Source organism: Hippocampus comes, unplaced genomic scaffold (assembly GCF_001891065.2).
Source record: "Hippocampus comes isolate QL1 unplaced genomic scaffold, H_comes_QL1_v1.1 scaffold68, whole genome shotgun sequence".
NCBI classification, from domain to species: domain Eukaryota; kingdom Metazoa; phylum Chordata; class Actinopteri; order Syngnathiformes; family Syngnathidae; genus Hippocampus; species Hippocampus comes.
In genome coordinates, this window is record NW_017805625.1 from 5,992,080 (window position 1) to 6,018,530 (window position 26,451).

The 26,451-nt window shown below is 42.1% G+C and overlaps 1 protein-coding gene and 1 long non-coding RNA gene across 2 annotated transcripts; one reads left to right on the top strand and one right to left on the bottom strand.

Moving 5' to 3' along the window:
• Positions 1-390: 390 nt before the first annotated feature.
• slc4a8 (solute carrier family 4 member 8) lies at positions 391-26,438 on the bottom strand. Its single transcript, XM_019881258.1, has 26 exons — positions 25,839-26,438; positions 16,981-17,062; positions 15,568-15,717; positions 15,270-15,405; positions 14,785-14,945; positions 12,925-13,101; positions 12,286-12,377; positions 11,353-11,510; positions 11,159-11,246; positions 10,935-11,081; positions 10,743-10,843; positions 10,064-10,238; positions 9,796-9,929; positions 9,459-9,704; positions 8,726-8,831; positions 6,790-6,951; positions 6,543-6,656; positions 6,296-6,457; positions 5,417-5,668; positions 5,264-5,332; positions 4,300-4,473; positions 4,066-4,197; positions 3,883-3,986; positions 3,105-3,210; positions 1,698-2,968; positions 391-1,510 (listed from the first exon to the last, which is right to left on the bottom strand). The coding sequence occupies exons 1-25, from the start codon at positions 25,875-25,877 to the stop codon at positions 2,963-2,965; spliced, it is 3,273 nt and encodes a 1,090-aa protein (XP_019736817.1). The 5' UTR covers positions 25,878-26,438; the 3' UTR covers positions 391-1,510; positions 1,698-2,962.
• LOC109522574 (uncharacterized) lies at positions 14,906-15,666 on the top strand. The gene is made up of 3 exons (XR_002169582.1): positions 14,906-14,997; positions 15,315-15,423; positions 15,576-15,666. It is a non-coding gene; the product is annotated as an uncharacterized LOC109522574 (long non-coding RNA).
• Positions 26,439-26,451: the final 13 nt, after the last annotated feature.

Below are 26,451 nucleotides of genomic sequence, written 5' to 3' on the forward strand. Positions count from 1 at the left end.
CAGCTGTCATCAGGCAGTAGGCGGGGTGCATCCTGAACTGGTCGCCAGTCAATTGCAGGGCACACGTAGACGAACAAACATTCGCACTCACAATCACACCTCGGAACAATTTTGAGTGTTTCATTATCCTGCCATGCATGTTTTTGGAATGTGGGAGGAAACCGGAGTACCCGGAGAAAACCCACGCTGGCCCGGGAAGAACATGCAAACTCCACACAGGAAGGCCGGAGCTGCAATCGAACCCGGTACCTCTGCACTGTGAGGCGGACTTGCAAACCAGTCATACACTTTGCTGCCTCAAAGTGAAATCAGTTGACAAAAAATTATGACTTAAGGTACTTAAAATCAACTCTTTTTTTTTTCTTTAGCCAAACGGGATTTTTTTGTGTTATACTTTATTTTTCTTTTTACATCATCCAAAAACCAACATTACATATATGTACATATAAAAACATGTAGTTTATTCTAAGACATTCTTTGAGTGTTTGAAAGTAGAGAGAGCACTCGCTCTATATGGCTCCATTTCAACTGCAGGACACTCGCTCATCTCCCTGAAAACTTCACTCGACCTTGAAGCTTGGTCGCATGTTAAGCAGAGGGCCACAGTGCACAGCTTTACTACACGCGCTCATCAGCAGGTCATCTTCTCTACTGTACTGTCATATATGCTGAAAAAGAAGAGTCCGGTTAATTGTGACAAGATTTAGTTTGCGATGCTCGAAAACAATCAATAATGATGCTACGGGAGGTGGTGGGAGTTCGACTGTATACGATCTCCAGTAGCGTACATCTGATGACATTCTGCTGCATATCAGCCATACATTCACTAATACATTATCGTGTTGTCAAATCAGGATACATAACACACGAGTAAAAGAAATATGCTCGGAGCACACATCACCGAACAGTTTGCTTTGGCGTGTGATTGTTTTCAAAATATTTATATTCACATTTATATATACATCACTATTTTCTCATTCAATTTCAACTCAGACTTGGCTTTGAATATACGTACTGTACAGTAGTGTGAGTATTACAGCATACCATCAATTAGCTCAGCTATCGGTCCGCCTCGTACAGTAGACAACACAGAATATTAACATTCCAATGTTTCAACATATACTTAAAGTACAGGACGTGAATAGACAAAAACTATCGTACAGGCCAAGAAGAAAGTGTCACAACATGACGACACGATACAGTGAGAGGTTACTGGGCCGATGTACTGCAATCTGTAAGATTAAATACACAGTGCAAAAGACCAAAAAAAAAATAACGTTTCCTACTTACAGGAGAATTAAAAGCAGATTCTAAGACACATAACATCATTTTCACATTACTCTTCTAGCGTATTGAATTCACGGTCATTTTGAGGCAGAGAAATGCCTCGATCAGCTTTTCGATGAAGCCACCGAGCATCTCGAGCTATATACAGAGAATCAGGAGAACAGGTTGGAATATCATTAGCGAAAATAAATCATTACAATAAGAGTCATTTTGTTTCATGGATCTCTTGAAAATAAAAATGAAACGTCATATTATTATAAATAAAGTGTTAAGTCTGAGCGCGGATCAAGTATGACCTCACCTTTACACGAAGTGCATGTGATTGAAGAATTAGTGTGATGGATGAAAATGCGCCTCTGTTCAAGTGTGGACTTATTTCAGAATGTAATTAAAAATGTCACTCAAGGGACCCCTGATTAACAAAAACGTATTATTAATTGCGATCCTTGCAGTTCAGTCAAGATGGACTTTGAGTAAATTATTGCTTATATAATCCACCAACCCCCTCCACTCCCACCTCATCAAAAATAAAGCAAAAGTAATGCTCTGCAACTCGAAGCCTCCAACACATCCAAAATCCTCTCAACCAAAGTGCCTTGCGGGAGTTTTAACAAGCTTGTCTGAGGCACAGACATAAAATATACTTTTGGCTGTTTTCATCAATGCCAAGTGTGTAATATTCAGGCGACACAAAACGGACATGTAGGGTTAAAGTGACGCACAGTAATTATACTTTTATTTTTAATCTACTTCTAAAAAATCGATTCAAATAATAATTAATTGGAATCTTCTGACCCTCACAGCTATGCAATTACAGAATGGCCAAATATATAAGTTTGTGGAGTGTGGACGTGTTGTATTTAAGAATCCACTCATGCATAAAGCTGGGAATGCGTCTCGCTGTGCTTCACCTTTGTACAATTTCATTCATGTCGTGTCTGTACACTAAAATCTGCCGTGCGAAAGTGCGAAACACTCTGGTGAAGTCCCAACTTTATCGTCAACACTCCGGATTTTCTAGGACGACGATGCATCGAGATCAACGGTTCTAATGGAAAGCGAAGCACTTGGATAAAAACGTACTTTTTTTTTTTCAATTTTTACAAATATAAAATTACCATCAAAATAAATTACTCTATTAATATTGACACAAGACTTAAAAGTAATCTTAAAATGCATGAAGTTAAGTGCGGATTCCGACACTAACCAATCAGTCGACTAGTCATTGTCTTTTGCTTTATTTGTCAGGTTAGCAGGATCAGGCAAAAACTACCCATTTCCCTCAAATTGTTAGAGGTGGCACAGTGGCCAAAGAAGACCCAATTTGTTTTTACATCCAGATAAATGTTGCAGACATGTCATTGTTTTCATTGACTTTCACTTCTGGTTAGTGGGAACATGTTCTTCACTCTAAACAGAAAAGACTGGGCCCACTTTGAATTCTCTTGCTGTCAGCCTGCTTTAAAACTCGTTCTACCTGGATGGCTGTGTTCCTGTGTGTGTATGTGTGTTGTGTGGCGCTCGTAGTGATTCCAGAGACTTTCCCAAATCGCTCCGGTGGCCAACGGTCCCAAACAGACAAATCACATCCCGGGGGTCCAGCTCGACAGTTAACTGCCCGTGGCACAGTTGCGTGCACTGTAGGAATCTTTACTCATCAATGAAGGCGAGCTCTTCAATCCTACAAAAGCAAACAAATCAGGTTTAGAGAACAGTGTGCACAGTTCAGCTGAGGAGCTGAGAAAATAACAGTGGGGGAAGAGACAGGGAACAGAGTGAGTGCAGTGAGAGCGTTTCCACGCAGGGTCTCGCCTTGCCTTCTTAGCGGAAACAGGACGAGAGTCCTTTTGATTGGAGCTGAGAGATTTCCACATGGTGGTTTTAGACATTTCGTCAGATATATTAATATCAGAGGGATCACACCTGGGGAGCGAGGAGGTGAGAAGGAGAGAAGAAGCTCAAAATCGATGTTGGGAGAGGGAGTGGTAAGTGTCACAGTGTTAAGTACAAAGAGGGTGCACCCAAAAACATAGCAACGTATTGTACATGACACACAGGAAAGGAAAGGCAATTAGGACAAGACTGTGTCCACATAAACATGGATGAGACATTTATATTTGTTATTTTTTTAGAATCATACATAGATCACATTTGCCCGTTGCATACCAAAGAAACAGGTGGCGCTCTCACCCCATGCTGCAAAGCCATTTTTAGCATTTAGCTTGGAGAAAACCCATCATCGAAAAAAGGCTCGCTAGCAATATGAATTTGAAGACAAGCTAAATAACAGATGTGGAATGACGTGAATATCACACGAGAATTTTTTTTTAAATTATGCCTTAAAGAGCACTGAGTACATTTTACATCATTTTTTCCCCCTTTTCTTTTTGATAGCTTTGCGAACAAAGACTTTTCCTTCTGATGAAGATGATTCACCTGTGTGTCAAACTGCCACAGTATAGAGCCAACTACTGCTGAGGAGGACTATCTGATTTTTTTATTTTTATTTTTTTGCCTTAAGTATCGATGGTTAGTATCGGCATTCTCCACGATACCTTAAAATAAGGCCGGTATCGACCCGATAACCATGCTCACCTGGGGTCATGGGCCTTTGAGCCCTGCACTGGTTTACTGCTCTCCAGGGGAATGTGAACAATTGGAGCGTCTTCACTTTTTGTACTGAGCATAACTTCCGACTCCTGCATCAACATGCACAGATCAATATTTGTATCTATTTTTGTGTTTCAACAGAGCATTTACATTTTGCATTTCAACTACCTCCTCAATCTTTTTGGAAGCATCATCGAGGTTTTTTTTCTTCCATTCCGGCATTAGATCATCCAGGTAGCTGAGCTCCCGATTGGAGAAACACAGGTCCAGCAGTTTGCGGATGAATACCAGAGCCAACACCTGCAGAAATAGAGCAGGAAAAACATGTGGTTTGAGTAGAAAGGAACTGAGAAAACAATAAGAGTATTTCTCTATTCCGTCCATCGTGAGTAGTCAGCTCACCATCATGGGGAAGACGATAGCAGCGGGTGAGGTCTTGATGACCCAGAGAAGCACGAGACAGGTCAGCTGTGTGAGCGTAAACAGATGAACCTTCCTCAAGGGCACGTGACGCAGGTAGATGAAGTCTGGCTGGTGCTTGGCCGGCATCCCAAACAACTTCAGACGGTCAAAGAACTGTGGCCAAGCAATGAGGTTTTTACATGCATGAGTGCAAGCCATATGCCAGTTTTTGTGCAAAAACATTGTTGAACGCATTCAACATTTCTTTGCGAGAAGAAAAATTGTTTGCGACCATTAAAACTGTTGGCGAATGTCAGGCAAACGTCTTTGCGATATTTGCGATCTTGAACGAACCCAGACGAAAAAAAATCAACATTCGGGCTGTGTGCAAACAGCGAACATTCACCGCTCAGTGAGATATGAGTTAAATTTGTTCCAGGACCACACTTGTGCCTCAAAACACTCTTATCTCAAATCGTCTCTCCTTATTGAAATGAATGGAAATTAGAATGATCCATTTGCCCCCCAGCCCCCCCACCAAAAACCTTTGTTAGTGTTCTTAATAAGTAGAAATAACACTCAATAATATTGTACTTTATACGGAAAATGTAGATTAATAACATAAATAAATGGAAAGAGTTAAACAGTTTTGCGTCATGTTTTAATGTAACTCCTTCTGGTGTGTCCACCTTTGCCACTAGGAGGCAGTATAGTACAGTCAAATAAATGGAGAAGAATTCTATTTCTATTATTCTCTTACTAAAAGTGAAATTCTGTCATATTTTTCATTTTAAATGAGTTGCTCCACTGTTTGTGTTCAAACATAAACATTTTTTTAGCATTAGCGATAGCGTTTTGCATGGTCTGTTTTTGCCATAGTCTGAATTTGTGTAGATGATCCACTTCGACGACAGGTGTACCTAATGAGGTGTTCGCTGAGTGTATATGTCACATAACACCTTACCTGGATGCCCTTCAAGGATGAGGCTCCCATGTAGAGGAAGACACCATATAACACAGGCATCGGAATGAACTGAAGAAAAGATATTCATCAAATCTTAGTCAAGTAATGCTCTGGCTGAAATGTATGTGCCAACCAGAGGGTGGCAGGACTTACCTGAAGGGCGCCAGTCATGAATACAGAGCATCCCATAAGCAAGAAGATGACCAGGCCAGTGAGCCTCTGCTCTCTGATGCCCAGAAAACGAGGCTGCTCTCCTGGAGCTGAGCTTTCCGACTCCAGCTTCAAACTGTTCACGTGAGTGATGGACAAGACAGTTGCGGCGACAAACCACGGCAAACCCATGACGGAGCACACGGCCAGCATCATCCCCACCATCAGGAGGTCCAAGTGGTACCCGCAACCTTTCTGGGAAACAAATAGAGGAGCATTTAAAGTCAAATGTTTTTGAGGTCTTTGGCTCAATTTTAAACTTCAGGGTTTCGAAATTGACAAGCATTACGTCACAAGAATCGTCATAATGTCACGCAGGGCCTCAGCATACCTTACATGGGATCAGCTGAGTCGAGATCAAAAATTAAGATGTGTGTAGGTAATAGCTTTAGCTTTTTGAAACAGTTTTTTACAAAAGTAGTATATTCAAAAGTGTGAAGCGAGAAGAGAAGACTATGGACCAAAATGTACATTTAATAAGCAGCTTTGCCGGCCAAATCAAACGGAGCTCCCGGGCTGCTTTCCAACTTGCTAAAATAGGTTGCAGAATGAAGACCTAAAAAAAAATAAAATAAAATAAACTGCTCATAATTTTTTTCTGCAGCAATGCATGGTAACTTATTTTTACACTTTGCATGGCCGCTGATAAAGTAATAATACTTACATTTAATAAAGCTTTTATCACGGTGACAATTTATTTCCATTTCCATTATTCCCAATGGGAAAATGAGAAAAAAAAACAGTTTTGAACAAATCTGGACTTGAGGTTCCACTGTATGCGTAAATGGGATTGGTCGGTCAACAACAGTCATGATCAAATACCAGCAGTTTGTGCTCTTTCCGGTTGATGATGACAGCGGTTATCTGTTGGTCCATGAAGATGAGGATGGTGCAGAGAAGAGCAGGGATAGAGGCTGCCAGGAGCGTCCACCAGGGGTTGCGTCCGATTGGGCTGATCAGCCACCCTCTGTCATCTCTGGTGGGCTAACAGAGAAACACACACACAAGCTGCAAATATAATCCCCATCGAATCTTATTTTCAGGAATGTGAACACCCTCCACAATTTACCTGGAATTTGCTGGGCACCTTTAACTTCTGGGAGGGTACTCCTATGATGTAGTCGAGCAATACCATGACGACAATGGTGAGGAAGACGGCAAAGTCACTGATCATGGATCGCACCTGATTGCATACGGAAAGACCCCTCAAAGGAATGCGGTGACTAATCTGCGCCTATGCCTAAATCTGATGAATAGAATTTAGTGCGCGCACGTGCGTGTGCATGTGCAGCCCCCATCGTCGTTTTGCGGATTACCTTGGTGGGGAAGTAGCGACTCGTTTTGAACTGTTTGAGGAATGCTGACATGAAGAAAGTGGAGAAGAACAAGATGACGGACCAGAACAGGACATCGGGGGTGTAGGGGCCATGATGGCCACACGACGTCCCTACAAAGTCCCCCTGCAGACTCACGCATTCCTGTAGAACGAGGACAAGTTTGTCTCAAGGTTGTTTGAGCAAAGACTTCTGCAAGGAACTGAGTTGCTCCTGAGGGGCGGGGAAATTCGTGAAACAGCAGCTGCGGTGAGTGAATGAGTGAGTGAATGAGTGACCGAAGGAGCGCCGTTATGGCCCATTGAGTGTTCCCAAGACAAACTTTGGTTGTGCCCGGTGAAGAAAAGCTAATCGATGAAATGTCTTTTATCAGCGTTAACCTTCAGAGAGGTTAGGATAGGTTGCTTGCTAACAAATGCATTTTCTGCTTCTTAGTGTGTATTTGCGTGTGTGTGTGTGTTGATATACTTTGACCCGATGAAGTTACCTTGACAGTAAGATTGGCCCAAGGAACAGAAGAAGCTGTGATGTTTCTCTCGCTCCACAGTTTTAAAGTTTTATTGCTCGGACTATCAGGCTCTGCACACCGGCAGCTAAAGTCAGAGAGAGCACAATAACAATAAGAATCATGTACAGTGGAAGCTCTTGAGGTTGAACACAATCTGTTCCAGGATGCTGGTCAAATTGAATTAAAAAAAAAAAAATCCATAGCAAATAAAAGGAATAGAAAGTATAGTATTGATAGTATAAAAGTTGTTATGGGCAATGTTTCAAGTGAAAGTGAAAATTGAAGTTAGCCACTTCTAATACAGAAATGATGTCAACGGGTCACGTTTCAAATGCACCTCACACACACCTCTCTCTTTTTTTACTGCTTCTCGTTGTCACACAAACAAGTGTAAAAAGAAGTTGAGCACTGTTGGTTCAAAGGGGTCAAAACAAAAACAAAAAATTACTCAATGCTAACAAGCTAGGTTGCATATGAATGTGAGCATGCTCACCTAATTTCTGAGCTACAATTCTACCACTTATCTTTCTGTAAGCGTAAAGAATCCTCAATAGACTCGTCTAATGTCACACCTGACAGCTGCTCTCACTTTTCAAAGAAGGTGCACCCTCTTGCTCCCGTGCAATTTTACTTCTACTTCTACATCTGTCAGTTTGTTAGCAATTCTGAAAATTCTGCCAAGAGAAAAACAACCACAAACTGTGTTCCTCACTATGCTAGCGTCAGCTTGTCCAGATCACTGTGAGCGTTGATGGGGTAGATTTCTCCCAGGTGGCACAGCTTCTCCAAGGCCTCGTAGATGAAGATGATGCAGATGAGGGCAGCAAAGGCCTCCTCCGTGAAGCGAGTGATGTAGCACACCAGAGAGCTCGCGTCTGTAGCCACGAGCAACAGACACAACAGCGCCGTCCACAGGCCAATACAGGCCCTTAGCGACAGGTAGGACAGGTTGTAGTCCCTAAAGAATCAAACGAACAACACATATCAGGCAGAGCATACCCAAAAAAAAATAAAAATGTGACTAAGAACTGCGCTAATTTGATACAGACTTGCAGAATTTAAAGAGGATTTTCTCAAACACCAACACGGGTCCTGTGCTACCCAGAATCGTGAGAGGCTGGCCGGCAAACAGCGAGTAGGCTACTCCAGTCATGGATGCACCAAGTAAGGACTCAATGGCACTCTGGAAATATGTATAATATGTATTAACATTTTTGTTTTTTGTTGTTGGGTTGTTTTTTTTTTTTATTGTAGCGCACAAAAATTAGAAATATGTGTTTCTGTGCAGACATTCTGTGCAAGTGTTTTTGCCCTTTAGGATAGGTTGCTTGCTAACAAATGCATTTTCTGCTTCTTAGTGTGTATTTGCGTGTGTGTGTGTGTTGATATACTTTGACCCGATGAAGTTACCTTGACAGTAAGATTGGCCCAAGGAACAGAAGAAGCTGTGATGTTTCTCTCGCTCCACAGTTTTAAAGTTTTATTGCTCGGACTATCAGGCTCTGCACACCGGCAGCTAAAGTCAGAGAGAGCACAATAACAATAAGAATCATGTACAGTGGAAGCTCTTGAGGTTGAACACAATCTGTTCCAGGATGCTGGTCAAATTGAATTAAAAAAAAAAAAATCCATAGCAAATAAAAGGAATAGAAAGTATAGTATTGATAGTATAAAAGTTGTTATGGGCAATGTTTCAAGTGAAAGTGAAAATTGAAGTTAGCCACTTCTAATACAGAAATGATGTCAACGGGTCACGTTTCAAATGCACCTCACACACACCTCTCTCTTTTTTTACTGCTTCTCGTTGTCACACAAACAAGTGTAAAAAGAAGTTGAGCACTGTTGGTTCAAAGGGGTCAAAACAAAAACAAAAAATTACTCAATGCTAACAAGCTAGGTTGCATATGAATGTGAGCATGCTCACCTAATTTCTGAGCTACAATTCTACCACTTATCTTTCTGTAAGCGTAAAGAATCCTCAATAGACTCGTCTAATGTCACACCTGACAGCTGCTCTCACTTTTCAAAGAAGGTGCACCCTCTTGCTCCCGTGCAATTTTACTTCTACTTCTACATCTGTCAGTTTGTTAGCAATTCTGAAAATTCTGCCAAGAGAAAAACAACCACAAACTGTGTTCCTCACTATGCTAGCGTCAGCTTGTCCAGATCACTGTGAGCGTTGATGGGGTAGATTTCTCCCAGGTGGCACAGCTTCTCCAAGGCCTCGTAGATGAAGATGATGCAGATGAGGGCAGCAAAGGCCTCCTCCGTGAAGCGAGTGATGTAGCACACCAGAGAGCTCGCGTCTGTAGCCACGAGCAACAGACACAACAGCGCCGTCCACAGGCCAATACAGGCCCTTAGCGACAGGTAGGACAGGTTGTAGTCCCTAAAGAATCAAACGAACAACACATATCAGGCAGAGCATACCCAAAAAAAAATAAAAATGTGACTAAGAACTGCGCTAATTTGATACAGACTTGCAGAATTTAAAGAGGATTTTCTCAAACACCAACACGGGTCCTGTGCTACCCAGAATCGTGAGAGGCTGGCCGGCAAACAGCGAGTAGGCTACTCCAGTCATGGATGCACCAAGTAAGGACTCAATGGCACTCTGGAAATATGTATAATATGTATTAACATTTTTGTTTTTTGTTGTTGGGTTGTTTTTTTTTTTTATTGTAGCGCACAAAAATTAGAAATATGTGTTTCTGTGCAGACATTCTGTGCAAGTGTTTTTGCCCTTACAATGCGTCCCTCTGTTGCCTCTCCGAGCAGCCCCCCAAAGGTGATGACAGGAGACATACAGGCACAGTAGAGGAAGAGGAACGAGGCCACACACTGCAGGCTCAGACCATCTTTATAGTCACTCAGATAGAACGGAGCCTTCCTTTTGATGTCCATTATCAGACCGCCGAATAACCTGGTCACAACACAAAGGGAACAAAGTGCACAGAGAGAACATTATGCCGGCAACATACATCATCATTTGTTCTCTCCAAGACCTCTTAAGACCTTTTGACGACACTATACGGACAAAACTAATGGGACATGCGGTCATTACAATGGCAGATAGGGAAAATGTGACTCTTCTGAGGAAGAAAATTCTGAAGATTGTACAAGCTTCTGGAGTGTCTCTGTGGGAATCGTTTAGTTTTGAGTGAAACCCAAAGGCGGTAAGCGCGCCTTTTGGGATCTCGCTTCGTGCGTTGGGACACAGCCATGCCGGAACAGAACGATACCTTCCGCCCACTGTTTACACGCAGTTAGAAGCATAGTGATGTGGGATTAAAGGGTGTGTCCCACGATATTATCTAAAGGTTGATGATTTGAAAATTATTCTGACTGCTATCGCTACTGGGGAAACGCAAATGAAAAATATCATTTGCGTAACACAGTGAGGTTTATCTGGCAGACATGAATTCACCTTCCGGTTCTCTGCAGCTCGGGTCCATGGTGTTCTGCATGTTGCTCTTCCTCTACTTGGTAAACTGTGCCATTTGGGACGCCGGGCATTTTCCGCTTCTCCTTCAATCACATCAAATCAAGGTCAGCTATCTTCAGCATATTGCGATTGTAGTTCACCAATCAAAGCGGGAAAAAAAACCCCACAGTGTACCTGAGATGGGACATTTTTGGGTGGCTCAATACGGATAGAAGGGTCCCACTCCCCTGGTGGCAAGACAGTCACCTGGTCCAGGAACTCATCTATCCCAGCCAGGAGGTCACTTCTGTCCTTTGCCTTGTAAGCTACACCGTGGAAGATCTGGAGAAAAGACACGACGCATGTCGGCTGTGTCAGAGTTCTTCAGCCTGAACAGAGGGATTGTTTTGAAGGCCAACCTCATCCGTCATAATGGTTGCCATGGAGCGTCCGATCTCATGGTACTGCTGAGCTTTTCCATCTGGGCCCAGGAGAATGAAAAGGAACCTAAAGGGATGAGTTGACAGCTTCAACTATATCATGTCCACACTATACTGAATGTACACCATTGGAAGTGTTGTTCATTTGAGTGTCACAAGGCGTTGCTCTCAACCTGGTGGGTATCGGGACCTCGGTGAGGCCAGTGAGCAGTACAGCGGGGGAGAGGCGAACAAAAGCCACAATAGGCCTCTCCAGGAAGTCCAGCTCTCCGACCAACACGTTTGAGGCCTCTGCTCCCTCTGGGATCTTCTTCATGAAGTGGAGGTCCACCTGATAAATGACAGTTGGGTGGAAATTGTTTTCAGTGACGTGCCCTTTCATCGTGGTATCATACATAGTTTTTTTTTTCCGACGTGAAAGCTCCTTTATATCATTTTTTTCCTTTTAACTTTCACAGGATTCATTTGATTGTTGACAAGACGGCAAAACAGATGAGCTGCAGATGAATAATTTTCATTTTTAAAATGTGGACCTCGTAGTTTCTATTCACATACTGTATATGCAAACAAGTGCTGGGACACACGAAAGAATACAGTGTATATGAACTTAGCACTCATGGAGGACGTGACCATTCAAAAAAAAAAAAAAAAGCTCTAAATCACTGGTGTCAAAGTCAAGGCCCAGGGGCCAGATCTGGCCTGCTACATCATTTTTTTGTGGCCCGCGAGAGTAAATCAATCATGTCAAGTCCCATGATGCTTGCTAAAGTCTGGACCAAAATTTCAAATTGTCATATGTAATCCACAATAACAGTCATTATTCTTGAATTCTGATTTTAAAACTAGTTATTCATTAATTTGTTGCGCGCTGTGTATGTAATATGTGGAGGGGATTCAACATTTATATGGTTTCCCAAAATTCAGAACGGTCCTCCAAGGGAAACCGTAACTAAACTGTAACTACAATTTGGCCTGTGACAAAAATGAGTTTGACACCTCTGTTCTAAATGCTATTTTACCTTGCTGAGGTCCACTTGAGAACTGTAACTACAATGTGGCCTGTGACAAAAATGAGTTTGACACCTCTGCTCTAAATGCTATTTTACCTTGCTGAGGTCCACTTGATGCCCTTCCGGTCCTGCGCCGTTCTTAGGTGGCTCTGTAAGGGGTGCAGGCTGAGGAGATGTGGCTGACACAGCTGCGTGCGCACAACAAGCGAAGAGAAAGTCAAACTGAATTCACCTTTTTGTACTAACCATTCCAAAAACAGTAAAAATATACAAAAATTAATTAATTGATTTAAATTAAAATAAATACCCAAACCCCAAAACCTCAAGCCTAAAATAAGGAAAGAAAATACATACAAAAATATAGAAACAATTTTGGTTACCCATTCTGTTAATTTTGAGAAGTTTTGACAGTACTTTGGATGGTACTTTATGAAATTGTGATGGAGTGCATGATATGTCTATACATATGAATTCAGCCAGATGTCGACAATAATAAGGATAACTCAAGTGAAAACGGTCTCTTGAATGATGAAAAAATAACATATCTTTACAAAGAACCATAGATTTAAATCGACATTTTTGACCGATGTTGATATCTCAACGACCGTTACAAACGCAGTAAATTTTTATTCAATGAAACTTGTTTGCAGTTTTGTGCTCACAAAAACATTCTTTGGTGGCCGACACTTGCAATGGCTGACTATAAATCAAATGTACAAAAAAGAAAAAAAAAACCTGTTAAGTGAAGCTCGGACTGTTTGCGAGTCCCCTCTGTGATGGAGCGCACGATGGGCATGAGGTTCTTCTTCTTCTCATTCTGGTGGTGGTGCCGCTTGAGCAAGGCCTCTCGCACTTTCACCCTCACGCTGTCGTCCAACTCATGAGACGCTTCCTGATGATCCAGAACCATGTCTGTGACACGCACAGAAAAAAAGACGCGAGAATGCAAAGCTTGCCTTAACTTGAGATATAAATCCTCTAACAAGAAGTTATTTCTTTAATTTCTGTTGCTGGTGTTATATTTCTCAAGACGTTGTTCAATAATGAAACTGTCCAACCAATCACCAGCACATCTTGATCTTATTGCCTCGTCTTCCACTTTGTCTTTTCCAAGATGCTGAGTCATTAAGCCAACTTATTTAGTGCTGTCAGACAGTCTGCATGTGCACACACGCACGCACACATTCCACATTAAGTCTGAGCACATCTCAAGGCCAGTGCTGACTTGTTGAGTTCAATGCCAGTATAATAATAAGCCCTGCTAATTGGACCGCCACCACATAGACGTCTGAAACATGGCTGAAAATACACCACGGTTCACACCTAAATTTGTTATTGTTGTTGTGATTTCCTCGGAATGTTGTCAAAGCGATCTTACGAAACTGCAAACACTTGAAGTGGAGTGTAGAAATAATGTGTTGCATCTTCATGCCGGTTAATTGTTTCCGACCTTGTTAAATCATTGTTGATAAGTATTGCGACAAATAATTAAGATGAACAGTGTCTTCACCGGAGAATGGGTGTGGATGTGTACGTGTGTGTGTGTGTGTGTGTGTGTGTGTGTGTGTGTGTGTGTGTGTGTGTGTGTGTGTGTGTGTGTGTGTGTGTGTGTGTGTATGTGTGTGCGTGTGCCTGGATAACTAGACAGTGGTCATTCAGTCACAAGCACTTAGTTAATGATATACAGTGGTACCTCTACTGACAAAATTAATTGGTTCTGGAAGAAATTTCGTAACTAGAAAATTTTTTAAGTAGAGACGCGTTTTCCATGGAAATGCCCTAATCCGTTCCAGGCCCCCCCCAAAAATCAGACATAAGTGTTTCATGAAGCATAAAAATGCATTAAAATGTGTCATAAATACATGCTACAATTAGATTATTTCACAATAAATGTGAGTTGTGCATAATGTAAAAAACAAAGAATGCAGTAAAGAATTAAAATGGTCATTTAACTTTTAACTGCATCCTCATCGTTTTTTGCCCTCCTTAGTCCATGTTCTCTCTCAGAAGTGTTTTTTTTTCCTGGTGTTTTGTAAAGAACTGAGCAAAGTATGTCTGCTTTTGTCGGCTTTTAACAATCCTTCGAAAATGTCCAAGGCCAACATCAGCATAGTTAGCGATCGCCCGACTGGTGAACGCTTTTTCTGGGTGGTTCACAGTTACGTAAAACTATCGTAAAGCCTCATGGCCCGTGGGGTGAATAACGAGGATGCTGCAAAGACACAACATCTATTTATCTATCTACACACATTGACACATATGGTAGAGGTCCCTCTTAGCCAATGGGATGCCAGGATGATGCTTGGTAACACCCAATGGCAGAGCAGCTATAAGTATGTTGCGTTCAGGAAACTTGGAGCTTCGAGGAGCAACCCATACTGTATTTTTACCTTTCGTATCTTGAAATTTCTTTCGTAACAAGAGGCAATATTTTCCTGTTGAGGCCTTTCATAACTTGAAATTTTCATATGAAGAGACGTTCGTAAATAGCGGTACGACTATATTTGTACTAGTATATTTAAAGTAGCTGTCGGGTACGGAGAAAGGAGTCCATTTTGGATGAATTTCAAATGGAGTCGTCATATTTATGCGCACCTGCGATCTCCTCAATGCAGTCAGCGTGCATGTCAAGCAAAACGCTCCCATTGATGATGCAACTCCTCAACTCAAAGAGACTGTGGAGGGACAGCGTAGCCACGTACGGCTTGCTCCACCTCTCGCCGCCATCCTCCACATCTTCCTCAAACTTTAGCCACCTGAAGAAAGACAAAGAGGACATCGGTGAAACCAAGACACAGTTTAGACAAGGTGATTAAACAAATGAGAAGCACATCACAAAGCATATTGAGAGGGCCTGTTTTTGAAAGACGGTCTTTTATAGACTGATAAAGATGTCATCTGCCAAAACATAAACCAATAGCTAAATATTTGAAATCCTCTATGTGAGAGAGCACTTGAGCTCTTCCTGGTCAAGAAATGCTCTCGTAGGCTCTAATTGTGAATTTGCGTCTCTGCCCGAGCAGCCAGAAGCTTTTATTAGCAGGTTTTGTTACCAATGGATCCCAGGGGAAAATACTGACCTGGCTGTTTCCTTCCACTCAGCATCTTTGCCATCTTTCACACAGATCTCATCCAGCTCTGTGAACAACTCGTGGGCCACATGCTCAGCATCTTCCTCAGTTCCCAGAATGAACTGCACCCGCTGGGACGGCGTGTCTGATAAAGTGACAACACGTGAGTCACAATTTTGCCTCTCTATGAAATGAGATGACTTGTCACACTTTTGCAGTGTTTATGGGTAGGTTTTTGTGCCAAAATATTTAGAATTGTATCCTACAGTGTGTAATTCCACGGAGAAAATGTGTTTTCTGCGCGTACCGTGACAGGGTGTCTTCTCGTTTCCTTGGCTTTCTCGCACTGTAATGCTTCCCGTCCTCCTGTCTTTCTTACGATGCCGAGAGCCATGAGGCTTGTGGTGTCGATGGCTCTGCCGGGGCATCCGAACACCCACAAAGAGAGTCCGGTGGCCTGAAAAGAAGGTGACAGGGGTGTCATTGCTGTGGTGTCGTGGTACATTCGCCTGACTTGTGTGTGAGCAGCGTGGGATCGGTTCCCACTCAGTGACGGTGTCAATGTGGGTGTGAATGGTGGTTTCTCTCTATATGTGCCCTGTGACTGACTGCCGACCAGTTCAGGGTGTAGTCCGCCTTTTGCCCGAAATCAGCTGGGATGGGCTCCAGCACCATCCCGCAACCCAGTTCAGGATAAGCGGTTAGGTACTCTACCGTATGTGTCTATGTGTGTCGATGGATAGGTGTGTGTTTATGCAGCGTCCTCGTCATTCGCCCCTCGGGCCATGAGATGTTCCGGTAATTTCACGTAACTGTGAAGAACCCAGAAAAAATGTTCACCAGTCGGGCGATCGCTCACTATGCTCATGTTTGCCTTGGACATTTTCCAAGGATTGTTAAAAGCCGACAAAAGCAGACGTCCTTTGCTCAGTTCTTTACAAAACGTCAGAAAAAAAACACTTCTGAGAGAGAACATGAACTAAAGAGGGCAAAAAACGATGAGGACGCTGTTAAAAGTTAAATGACCATCATTTTTAGTCTTTATTCTTTGCTTTTTTTACATTATGCACAACTCTCATTTATTTTGCAATAATCTCATTGTAACATGCATTTGTTACATATTTTGCCGCATTTTTATGCTTCAAAAAACATTTATGTCAGAATTTTGTTGGGGCTTGGAACGGATTAGGGCATTTACATGGAAAACGCGTCTCAACTTACAACTTTTTCTAATTAAGAAATTTCTTCCAGAACCAATTAATTTTGTGAGTAGAGGTACCACTGTATAGATAAATGCATTAACCATAGGATTCATCATATGAGTATTATTACATAAATCTAAAGAAAATGTGCGTTGAGGAACTGAGGACTGAGTTCCATATTTCTCAAAGATCAGTGGTCCCCAACCACCGGCCCATTTGGTACCGGCCGCACAGAGACAGACCAAGATCTTTTTTTTGTTTGTTTGTTTTTGTTTTTTTGTTTGAGCTAAGCGTCAGCAGCGATTGAAGTCCCGACAGTCCAACACCTTTGCATTTCTGTCTGTCATCTCACCATCGACCGCCCAATATTTTGTAATTGATCAGCGTTGAGAAAAGTCAATGCCCTTGTGACACCAAACATCATGAATTTTCATTTCAGGAAATATTAAGAGGGAAAGCTTGTGTCTCAGCAATAAGAGGGCACAAATGAAAGTTGTTGGAGTCCTCTTTGTACCCACCTTCAAGTTCTTCCTTCTCATAGTGGATGTTCAGCACTGAGCTGGTCCCACCCTGGTCTATCACCACTTCTTCATCTGGCCGCTGAATGAAAGACAAACACGCACAACAACAATGAATCCTAATGAATAATGTTTCTGAGAGCTGGCATTCAGGGCATTGAACATGTACACTTTTTTTTTTCTTTTTTGCTGCCAACTTGTGCATCGAAAATACCGCGCATCCCCAAGGTCACAACCTCATTCCATTTTCGGTTGGATAATCGATATGCTAATACTGTAAGTAGAGCTCTGAGTGTTTGTCTGAGAACGCAATGTGTGGATACGAAGAAAAACAACATTTGGAAGTGAAAGCAGACAGATGAGGAGTTGGATGACCTTCAATCAATTCCACATTAGTGTTTGATCTGACCACACACATGCAAATGTAACTCTGTCAAGCAGCATGTTCTCACAAGAATTTAGAAGAAGTTTGCCCAACAAAAACAAGTCATCTATTTATAGCTACATTGTTCAGTTCAACTATCCACTTTTTAAAAAAACCATACTGCTACAAGGCACTCCACAGAAAGCATATTTTTAAACCAAAAAATCCTGGTTGAGGTGGTTCGATACAGAAAGTCATACTTATTATTAATAGAATGACACAAAATGAGTTACTATCATCATCCACAACAGGTGTCAAACCTTTGACCCTCTGGTGGCTAAATCAGGAGATTTTTAGACTAAACTACCAAAATTCAAGAGCGCAGGCCTATTTCATGCGGTTTGTCAAAGTCATTCTTCATTCCGCTATTAAATGAGGAGCTAATGCACTGCTCACCGGGTGCAATGTTCACCATGTATCTTCCTCCCAATGTCATTAGCAAGGCTTGTGAGTCTGAATTAGTGAGGAAATGAGAATATTTGAAGCTGTCGCTTTTAAACCTCAGTGGAAAACATGCTTTCTCATCTATGCCCGACTTTGTCCCAAAGAGAACCGTGTTTAAAAAAGCCATTCATTGGAGAAGCCATGCTGAGGCCAACCACTGATTCGGAGTTTTAATATTCAAGTTGGTGTAAGTAGGGGGTGAAGTGTGAGCAACGACTAAAACGACGGACTATGAAATATGTTCTCTCACCAAAATAGAATTGTGCAGTTAACCCAGCGATGCCGCGAAAAGCACGCCGCTCAGCTGAGGATGCTCACTTGCAACACGCGTCATGTGAAGTGCGCTCTTTTTAACGACGCTGTTTTCATTGGCTTCGAATTTTCATTGCATAGAATGATCCTCTACGGTTCCGAATTCAAACTATTAGAGCTTGCAAGTTAGTCATATCTTGACTGCTTCATTTCTAAATGTATTCTCATGTTATGCCGAGGCAAACAAATTCAAGCATTTTCAACTCAGGCTCCAATTTGTTGAGGTTTTGTATAATCCTCACGTCTAAAAGTTCTAGCCGGATTCAGAATTCCCTCTGGAGAAAATAGAAGAAAATATCAACACCGCAGTCAAAGGTGCTCACTCAATTGATTTGGGGAGTTGAGAAATCTGAGTAAAGCCTCGGCGAACGTCTATCTCTTGTCTAAAATAGACATGATGTTTCGCTCTCTCCCACACATATTTTGTGCGCACACCCCACACACACACACAAACAAACAAACAGTGCTATCAGTCATTGCAGCTGTGGCTGGTGAAGCAAAAGCCTCGATGCAGCGTGTGGGTTTGCGGCTCATGCTGCAGGCACCATTAGAGTTGGAGCTTTACCAAACATATCAACACCAAACAAGAGCAAGACGAGAGGGAGACTATGAAAGTTCTTTGTCCCAAAAATAGCAATGCACCATCAGATCGTCAAGTGCGGATTTATTTGGTTCAAACACACACACATGAAAGCCCCACGTGACCACGTTGCCATTTCTGATCTGTTGTTACTCCGCGCGCTACGATTTGCCTAATTGCATATTCACGTAAGCATTTTTGTTTTTCTTTCCTATCCGCAGGTTAATGGTACCCTATCATTCAGCACTCACCTCCCTCGTGTCACGTTTAAGCGCTTGCACATAATTAGGGGCTGGCAAGACACTCTAGAGGGTTTTCTCTCTGCAGGTGAGTACACGTACTTCTGCGAACACATGCACACGTTTCCACGGACGGGGCACATCCTGTGTGTGTCGGCTGCCTGCTTCTATCTCCGGGCAACCGACCCTTTGCTACGCCGTTGTCCCTGAACTACAGTGACACGCGGCCGGGGAAAGTTGATGATTCTAAAAACTCATTCTCCATGCAGATTAGAGACACTCCTCCATGAAAAGGGCAGATGCAAAATGGCTGCCTTGTCCTTGCGTCTCCTTCAAGTGCCAGAGGAAGTGGAAAAGAGATCATGTGAGAAGAGGCAAAAGAAAATCCTGTCATGTAGCGAGAAATTTGTTTCTCTGAGAAGAGACACAACGGTGCTGGACTTTGTACATTCATAGATAATCTGTTTTACTGTGGAATGATGGCCATCATGGCTTTCAGATATGATTTGGGGACCCTTTGTAGCAAGTTAATAGCTCTTAGTTGTTGTCATGATTCTGTTCTTGCGTGTCTCCGGCAGGTGGCAGAGGAGGGCCTTCCCTCCAGCATGCACACCTGCTGCCAATGTTCATGTCAATGTGTTTAAGGACTGTCAAGCTGCCAAGCCTTTGTCTCCAAGTGTTGAATTCCCTAGACCAGGGCTGTCAAACTCATTCTTTTCGCGGGCCACATTGTAGTTACGGTTTCCCTGAGAGGGTCATCATGACTGTAAATTTGGTGAAACTGGATAAATGTTTAATCACCTCCACATATTACATAGTCAGTCCACAACACATTGGTGGATAACTAGTTTTCAAGCATAATGGTTTGCTCAGCCATTGTTTATGTTAATGTAATAAGTATGTAACGAGATAATGCTTGCAATATCTTAAAGTTATGATGGATTACATATGACAATTTGAAATTATAGTTCAGACTTTAGCAAGCATAATAGAAAAGTTGACATGCTTGATTTGCTTTCGTGGGCCAAACACAATGAGGTGGCGGGCCAGATCCGGCCCCCGGGCCGTGAGTTTGACACCTGTGCTCTAGACGATCTTTTTTGTTCACGCCACGTATTTTCTCGCCTCATTTTTGCATTCTTCATAGGAAGTATTTTTGTTGTTCAGCTTAATCTCGGTTTCGTATCCTTCCTGTTTTGGCTATCTTGTCTTTTCACGACAAGCTATTTCCGTTTTTCTTATTGTTTTGCAAGCGTTTTTGGTTAGTTTTGTTTTTCCCTGGTTATTGTGCCTAGTGACATTTGTCGTACTTTGTCGGTCTTGCCTTTTTTGTATTAATAAACTGTTTTTGTTCAATTCCATCTGAGTCCACGTTTTGAGAGTCCGATTCTGTTCCGGACCCTTCTGGAACCGTAACAACTGTGTGAGGTATGGTTTATATGTGTTTATAACGCTTTTTGAGAAGAGAAACTGGTTTGTGTTTTGTATACGGCATGGCATCTTTCATGAAGCAACACCACATTAAGATGGGATCACATTTTATGAACATTTCCTGGATAAAAATCCAGCTAAGTCCAAAGGGTTTGACATTGTATATGCACACAGACACTACATAAATACTAGTGGTAGCTAGGCTAAAAGAACAAATAACACAGAATTCTCAACTTCAATCGCCATTCACGTACAAAAAGAAGATAACCATTCCCAAAATATAAAAACGACAAAACACTCAAGTGATGACACGGCTTGTGCTGGAGTCTTACTGTCTTAATAAATTCTTTGAGCACTGTGAAAACAACGGTTATAACTCCTTCGACGTGTTAAAAGCCCAAAATAGACTGGCGGTATCATTCGCCTTTTGTTTAATAAACAAACTGATGTAAAAGATGTCTCTCAAGTGTCCTGCTATTTCGAATGCATCCCGGAAGGATGTTACGACTCTTACGACAGAAAAAAAAAAGAGCAGCCGTACACAGTGTCCTAGTTATTCAAGGATGCTGTTAAGCCACCATTTGATGCAGAGACACGTCCACGCCTAATCGCCACCATCACATTGCCAGGCTCTCAAAATGAATAAATAATAAAAATACATAAACATCGAATGAAATCTCATATTTTCCTTATTTAGATTACATCATCACACTATAAACAGAGCAATACCGATAACACTGTATCTTTTCAAGGACCGAAATGTATGTGACAAAAATCTTCACATCCAAACATCTTTCGAGAGCAATTCTTGACTTGAATTTCTTTTGTCACGCAATGAATAGATTAGAAGCAAGCTTGTCACACATCTGAATGTATGAATGTTCTTGTCATTGAGAGACATCGAATTTGTCAGGACAAATAGAGCAGCACTGATTTCAGTCGCACTCGCCCCCGACCAAACACCCCCAGCCCTCTTCCACTAGGCAGGTCAATCAATGTATTTTCCCTGTCGCTCCATTAGGGACTGCGGTGGCGTGAGGCATGCTGGGTGCCATGAAGTGCACGGCATTGCACATATTGCATCACGGAAGCTCATTTTTTGGTTTCACCCCCCCTCCCCCCCAGTCACAACAAACACTTCAAGTCCTTGTACTTTGTGTACAGCTTATGACAAATGAAGCATTGAAACTTAAACGCTCCAAAGCACTAATTAGCATCACCACTTCTACTCATCTATCTATCCATCCATCCATCCAGATTGATTATGACTCATATCTAAAAGCCAGTGGGAAAGTGTCTTATAGTGTTATGTGGAAGCCATAAATCCACTTTGGCAACTTGTCAAACAAAAGATGGAACGCGAGGGCATCCAAGGTTCATTTAAGACGTTAGCGTTGTGATGCACCGAACTTTAGAGGCAATATTATTCACTGCACTTATTGAACTTCAAAGTTTGTGGACTGTTTTGCATTACCTTGATTTTTGATTTGTGGATTGAATTTGAATGGACTGTTGTTTTGACTGCACAATGGGGTTTTTTTTCATTCTTGGAACCCGATCCTCCCCCCCCGCCCCCGAAAAAAAAACCTAAAACAAATAAAAACTCAACTAAAAAGGGAAGCATTTTGGAAAAAAAAAACTTTTTCTTCATACAGGAGACTGGTACAAAATGATTTATGTCACGTTATAAATTTACTTGACAACTCACTCTTTCACGATCTGAGTAACTACACATCGGGCAATGAAAAGGAAGACATTTATGCGCCAAAATCACGGACATAGATTTTTATGATCAATTTCACAAAGCTTAACAAATCTTCAATAAAGTGCACCGCTCATGTCACTTTTTTCCATTTTGTCCTCCTCTTTAGGTTTTATGTTCCATGTCCAAACCTGCTTTCCAGTTGATGTATTTCAATTGAATTTTCTCAAATAATTTTTGAGCGTTGAGCACACAGGTGTCAAACCCAAGGCCCGGGGGCCAGATCTGGTCCGCCACATCATTTTATGTGGCCCGCGAAAGCAAATCAACTTCCATGATGCTTACTCAAATTTGTACCAAAATTTCAAATTCTCATATGTAACAAACAATTGAGATATTGTAAGCTTTTTCTTGTGACAAAATCTCCCATTACAGTAACTGACACAACCGCTGAATAAACCGTTTTTCTTGACGACTTTTCTCTGGTTTCAGTCAGAACGGCCCTCCAAGGGAAACAGTAACTAAAATGTGGGCCGCTAGAAAAATGGGTTTGACACCCCTGGTCTAGCACGTAACATGCCCTTCCATTGCAAGTCAATGTTATGCTTCCCTTTGGCAAAAAAAAAAAAAAAAAAAGATTATGTAACACATCAAACTAAAAATAAAATTATGGTTTTTACACATTCTTATCGAAATTTGAGTTCATTATAGAAAGAATAGCAGCTTGATAACTAAATAGATAGACTAGCACATTACAATAAAAACTTCCTCTGGCAACAAGCTGACCCAACTGTATCTGGCAGATCTGATTCTGTTTAATTCAGCACTCGACAAACGTGTTTTAAATCAATCCGTGCGGACTTCTTCCACCCATCTCGTCTCAACGAAGCACCCTGGTTTGACAGCGGGGACGCAGATCTTGACTCAAACAACTGGACCTGTCACTTCCAGACCGAGGTTCGTGTCTGAGGACAACCATGACGGCCTCTCCGTGCCACAGCCACACACACGCACGCACGCACGCACGCACGCACACACACACACACACACACACACACACACACACACACACACACGCACACACGCACACACCTCACATCACACAATTACACACTAGCTGTTTGATAACTGCAGACGTGTGACAGTGGCCCGCTCATCAATACGTGACAGGATGTAACGGCGAGACAGGAAAGGGGAGAGCTGCCGTTCTAACGACTGCTTCAGCCCACAGGCAGAATGAGTCATACTGCATGCACCTCGCTCAAAGCCTCATGTTCCATTCGGCTCTCCAGCCTTCCACCTCTAATTGGTTTAGTTCGACGAAGATTAGTTTAGTTGGATTTTGTGGCTGCATGATGGATTGAAGCGGTGACTGAGAATTGGAGGAGTGTTAAAATACACTTCATTTTATGCGATATCAGTGAGAGGCAATCAGAGGTTATTCGTGTGCTTGGTACTGACAAAACTTGAGCATGTTTTTACAAAAATTTGTTTCTTTTTTTTTTGTTGTTTTGTTTTTTTTTTGGGGGGGAGGGCAGAAAAGATAATGCAAACTACAGACAGACAGGGAAACAAGATCCCAGATTTGAACTCCCCAACCTCAGAAGTGTAAGAGGGTTGTGCTAATCACTTGACCACGGTACCACCAGATGAAAAAACATGAATCAAAAATAGTACGCCGTAACGGTTTAGCATTTTTTTTTTTTTTTTTTTTTTGCAGTTGCATGAAAGTCAGCTTTGTGAACGATTCCATGACCAATGGCCCCCTTTGACTTACGGCTTCACTTGATTCGACAATTAGTACGGAATTCATTGCTGCAAGGATAAAATGATGAAGGATGAATTTATGGCTGGATGAAAGACAAACTATGCCTATGAAAAAGTTCCTTTGTTGCGGTACAGCGTCTTATATAAAAAAAAAAAAAAAAAAAAACTGAATGTCACTAGTGGCATTGTCCCATGCTACAGCAATGTTTTACATTTAATTCCAATTCCCAAATGTGCTGCATTAGCCCATCTCGGAGTCATTAAACTGATTAAAATGAAAGTTTATTGGGAGACGTGCCAAATCGTGGAGCTACTTTAAAAGGAGCAAAGAGCTGTGACAGCTGAGGTAATTAAAACGGGGGCAAATTTACAACGCATCATGCCAGATTGTAATTGATCGGAATGCAATATGCAAACCAGTACATTGTTTCTCTCTGAGCCTCACAGTGAATATTCTGTTGTTATTATTCAACCTAAAGTCAGTCCAAATTCATGTTACCGAAGTTTTATTTCTCTTATTTTTTTTTTTGTGTGTGAATGTACTCTACATTGTTTCAGTTCCACAGAGAGGCTTTCCTCTGACCTCATTTTCTAACACTCAAAAGCACGGTCTGATGACAACATTTGCTTCACTTGACTTGAGTGCTTTTTTCTGACTCTTGTAGTTTCAACTCCTGTGGAAGTTGAAGCAACGATACGATTGGCTTGATTGAGCCTAAGAAATCTGACGTCACACAACAATAGCAGCGCAGTGGTAAATGTGAAATCGAAATGAAAAGTAAATGCCAAAGTAAATTGACTTTTCATCACAAGTGCCTGCAATTCACCTCAAATGGCAAAGGACGTCATCGGCCGTGTTTGTTGTTCTGCTTTGAAAGGAAGTCTTTGGTCAGCTCATAGAGGTTCCCAGTGGGAAATTACCTACTTCCCAGCAGTCAGCGCTGCAGAATATGTTACCAAATATGGTTCCTCCTCCTCTAAAACAAATATTACCCCCACCAAAAAAAGCTATCATTATCATGCAAAGTAGTTCAACATGACTACAAATTATTGCCACAATAATAAAAACACATTATTCGGTGGTGATTGTTATGGTTGTTTGTCTATAGTTAACCTGTAATTAGATGGTGACTAGTCCAGGATGTACCCATAGTCGGTTGAGATAGGCAACTATAAGGGGGATTAACAGGATATTTCTATAAAATAGTTCCACACATGGATTTCAGTGGTGAGTTCACTTTTAGTTTCATCATCTCCTGACATATATTTCCAGGCTATAAAGTGACAGCATTTGTGATCATTGTCACGGCATGACAGTTCTGAACCACACTGAGTCCCTGCTAAAAGCAAATATGTTTGCTCAATTGGTTCTCCGCTTACGGGCCGTCCCTCGCATCAGCACCTGGCCGCAGCTCAGATCAAACATCATCACGCATCCTATCATGCAGCATGCTGCAGTATGCTTAAGAACCCCACTTCATCGTCCCACTGCTGTAATGACTAATAATCCGGACGCACATGCAGACGGCGGGAGAGAATGGCGTCAAGGTCATTTGAGGGTAATGTGAAACACACCACGACACGAGCCAATTTGGCCAATCGGCGTTTTTGCGCTGGCGACCACTTTTGCAGAACCTGATAATTAACGAGCATCCGTGACGTCACCGTGTTGCAACGCGATAACACCTGAATGACTTGAGTGCGTGTGGCACAACAACAATGTCCTCCGCAGCAGACAAGTTGGCGTCGGTTTTAAACTTATGATTTATGAGCATTTATTTTTGACATAAAACATTTAAAGGTGCGGTAAATCTTGATGGAGCAATTATGAAGTGTCCTTAAAAAGTTGCCGAAAAACATCTCATGAAGGTGACATGACTGGTTACCGGTTGTGCGCATGCAGGTTAATAGTCAACACATGCCATGCATGCAAAGCATAAAACACGCGGCAAACTGTACCTGGTAGCTTAGGATGCTGTCGGGTTCTTGGACGGGCATGTTGGTGGCCTTTGCTGTGACCTGGAGGGAGGTAAAGGTGACACTTTCTTCGTCTTGGACCTTCGCTCTGTTGCACAAGACGTTAAGAAGAAAACGCTCGAGAATTGGTCCCAGCGGTCACGTCGGTCTTTGCTAACATGTCGCGTGTCAACATCTCTTCCGGATGAGGAAAATGATATTGCACATCCTCCAAGTGTGATGCTTTCCCGGCCGCGCTTTGCAGCTCCCCCCCTCCCAGCGCTCTTGTGCCTGGTCCTGGCTGTGGGAACAGGATGCAGAGAGTCGCTGCGGGTCCAGCCAATCACAGCTCAGCATACAGGGCGCTGTTCAGCCTCAACCAATCGGAGCGAGGAAATCAGAATTCCAGCCAATGACAGGCCAGATGAATCGGACCGCTGCCACCTAGCCAAATAGAGACGATTAGAATCTTATTGATTCTTGTCTCAGAGTCAATTTACTGTAAATCACAATTAAGCTACTTGTATCGATCTTGCATTGCATCACATTACGTCTCTTATTTCAATCACAATAAATATCTTTACGTTATTATTATTATTCGCCATCCATCCATTTT

Excerpts from the sequence above, each read along its gene's own strand:
- slc4a8 (XM_019881258.1), bottom strand. The coding sequence starts at position 25,877 with ATGCCCGTCCAAGAACCCGACAGCATCCTAAGCTACCAG. Across the intron at positions 13,102-14,784 it reads CTGCATTGAGGAGATCGCAG|ACATGGTTCTGGATCATCAG; the intron begins GTGCGCATAAAT and ends TGCGTGTCACAG. Across the intron at positions 9,930-10,063 it reads AGGCAACAGAGGGACGCATT|AGTGCCATTGAGTCCTTACT; the intron begins GTAAGGGCAAAA and ends ACATATTTCCAG.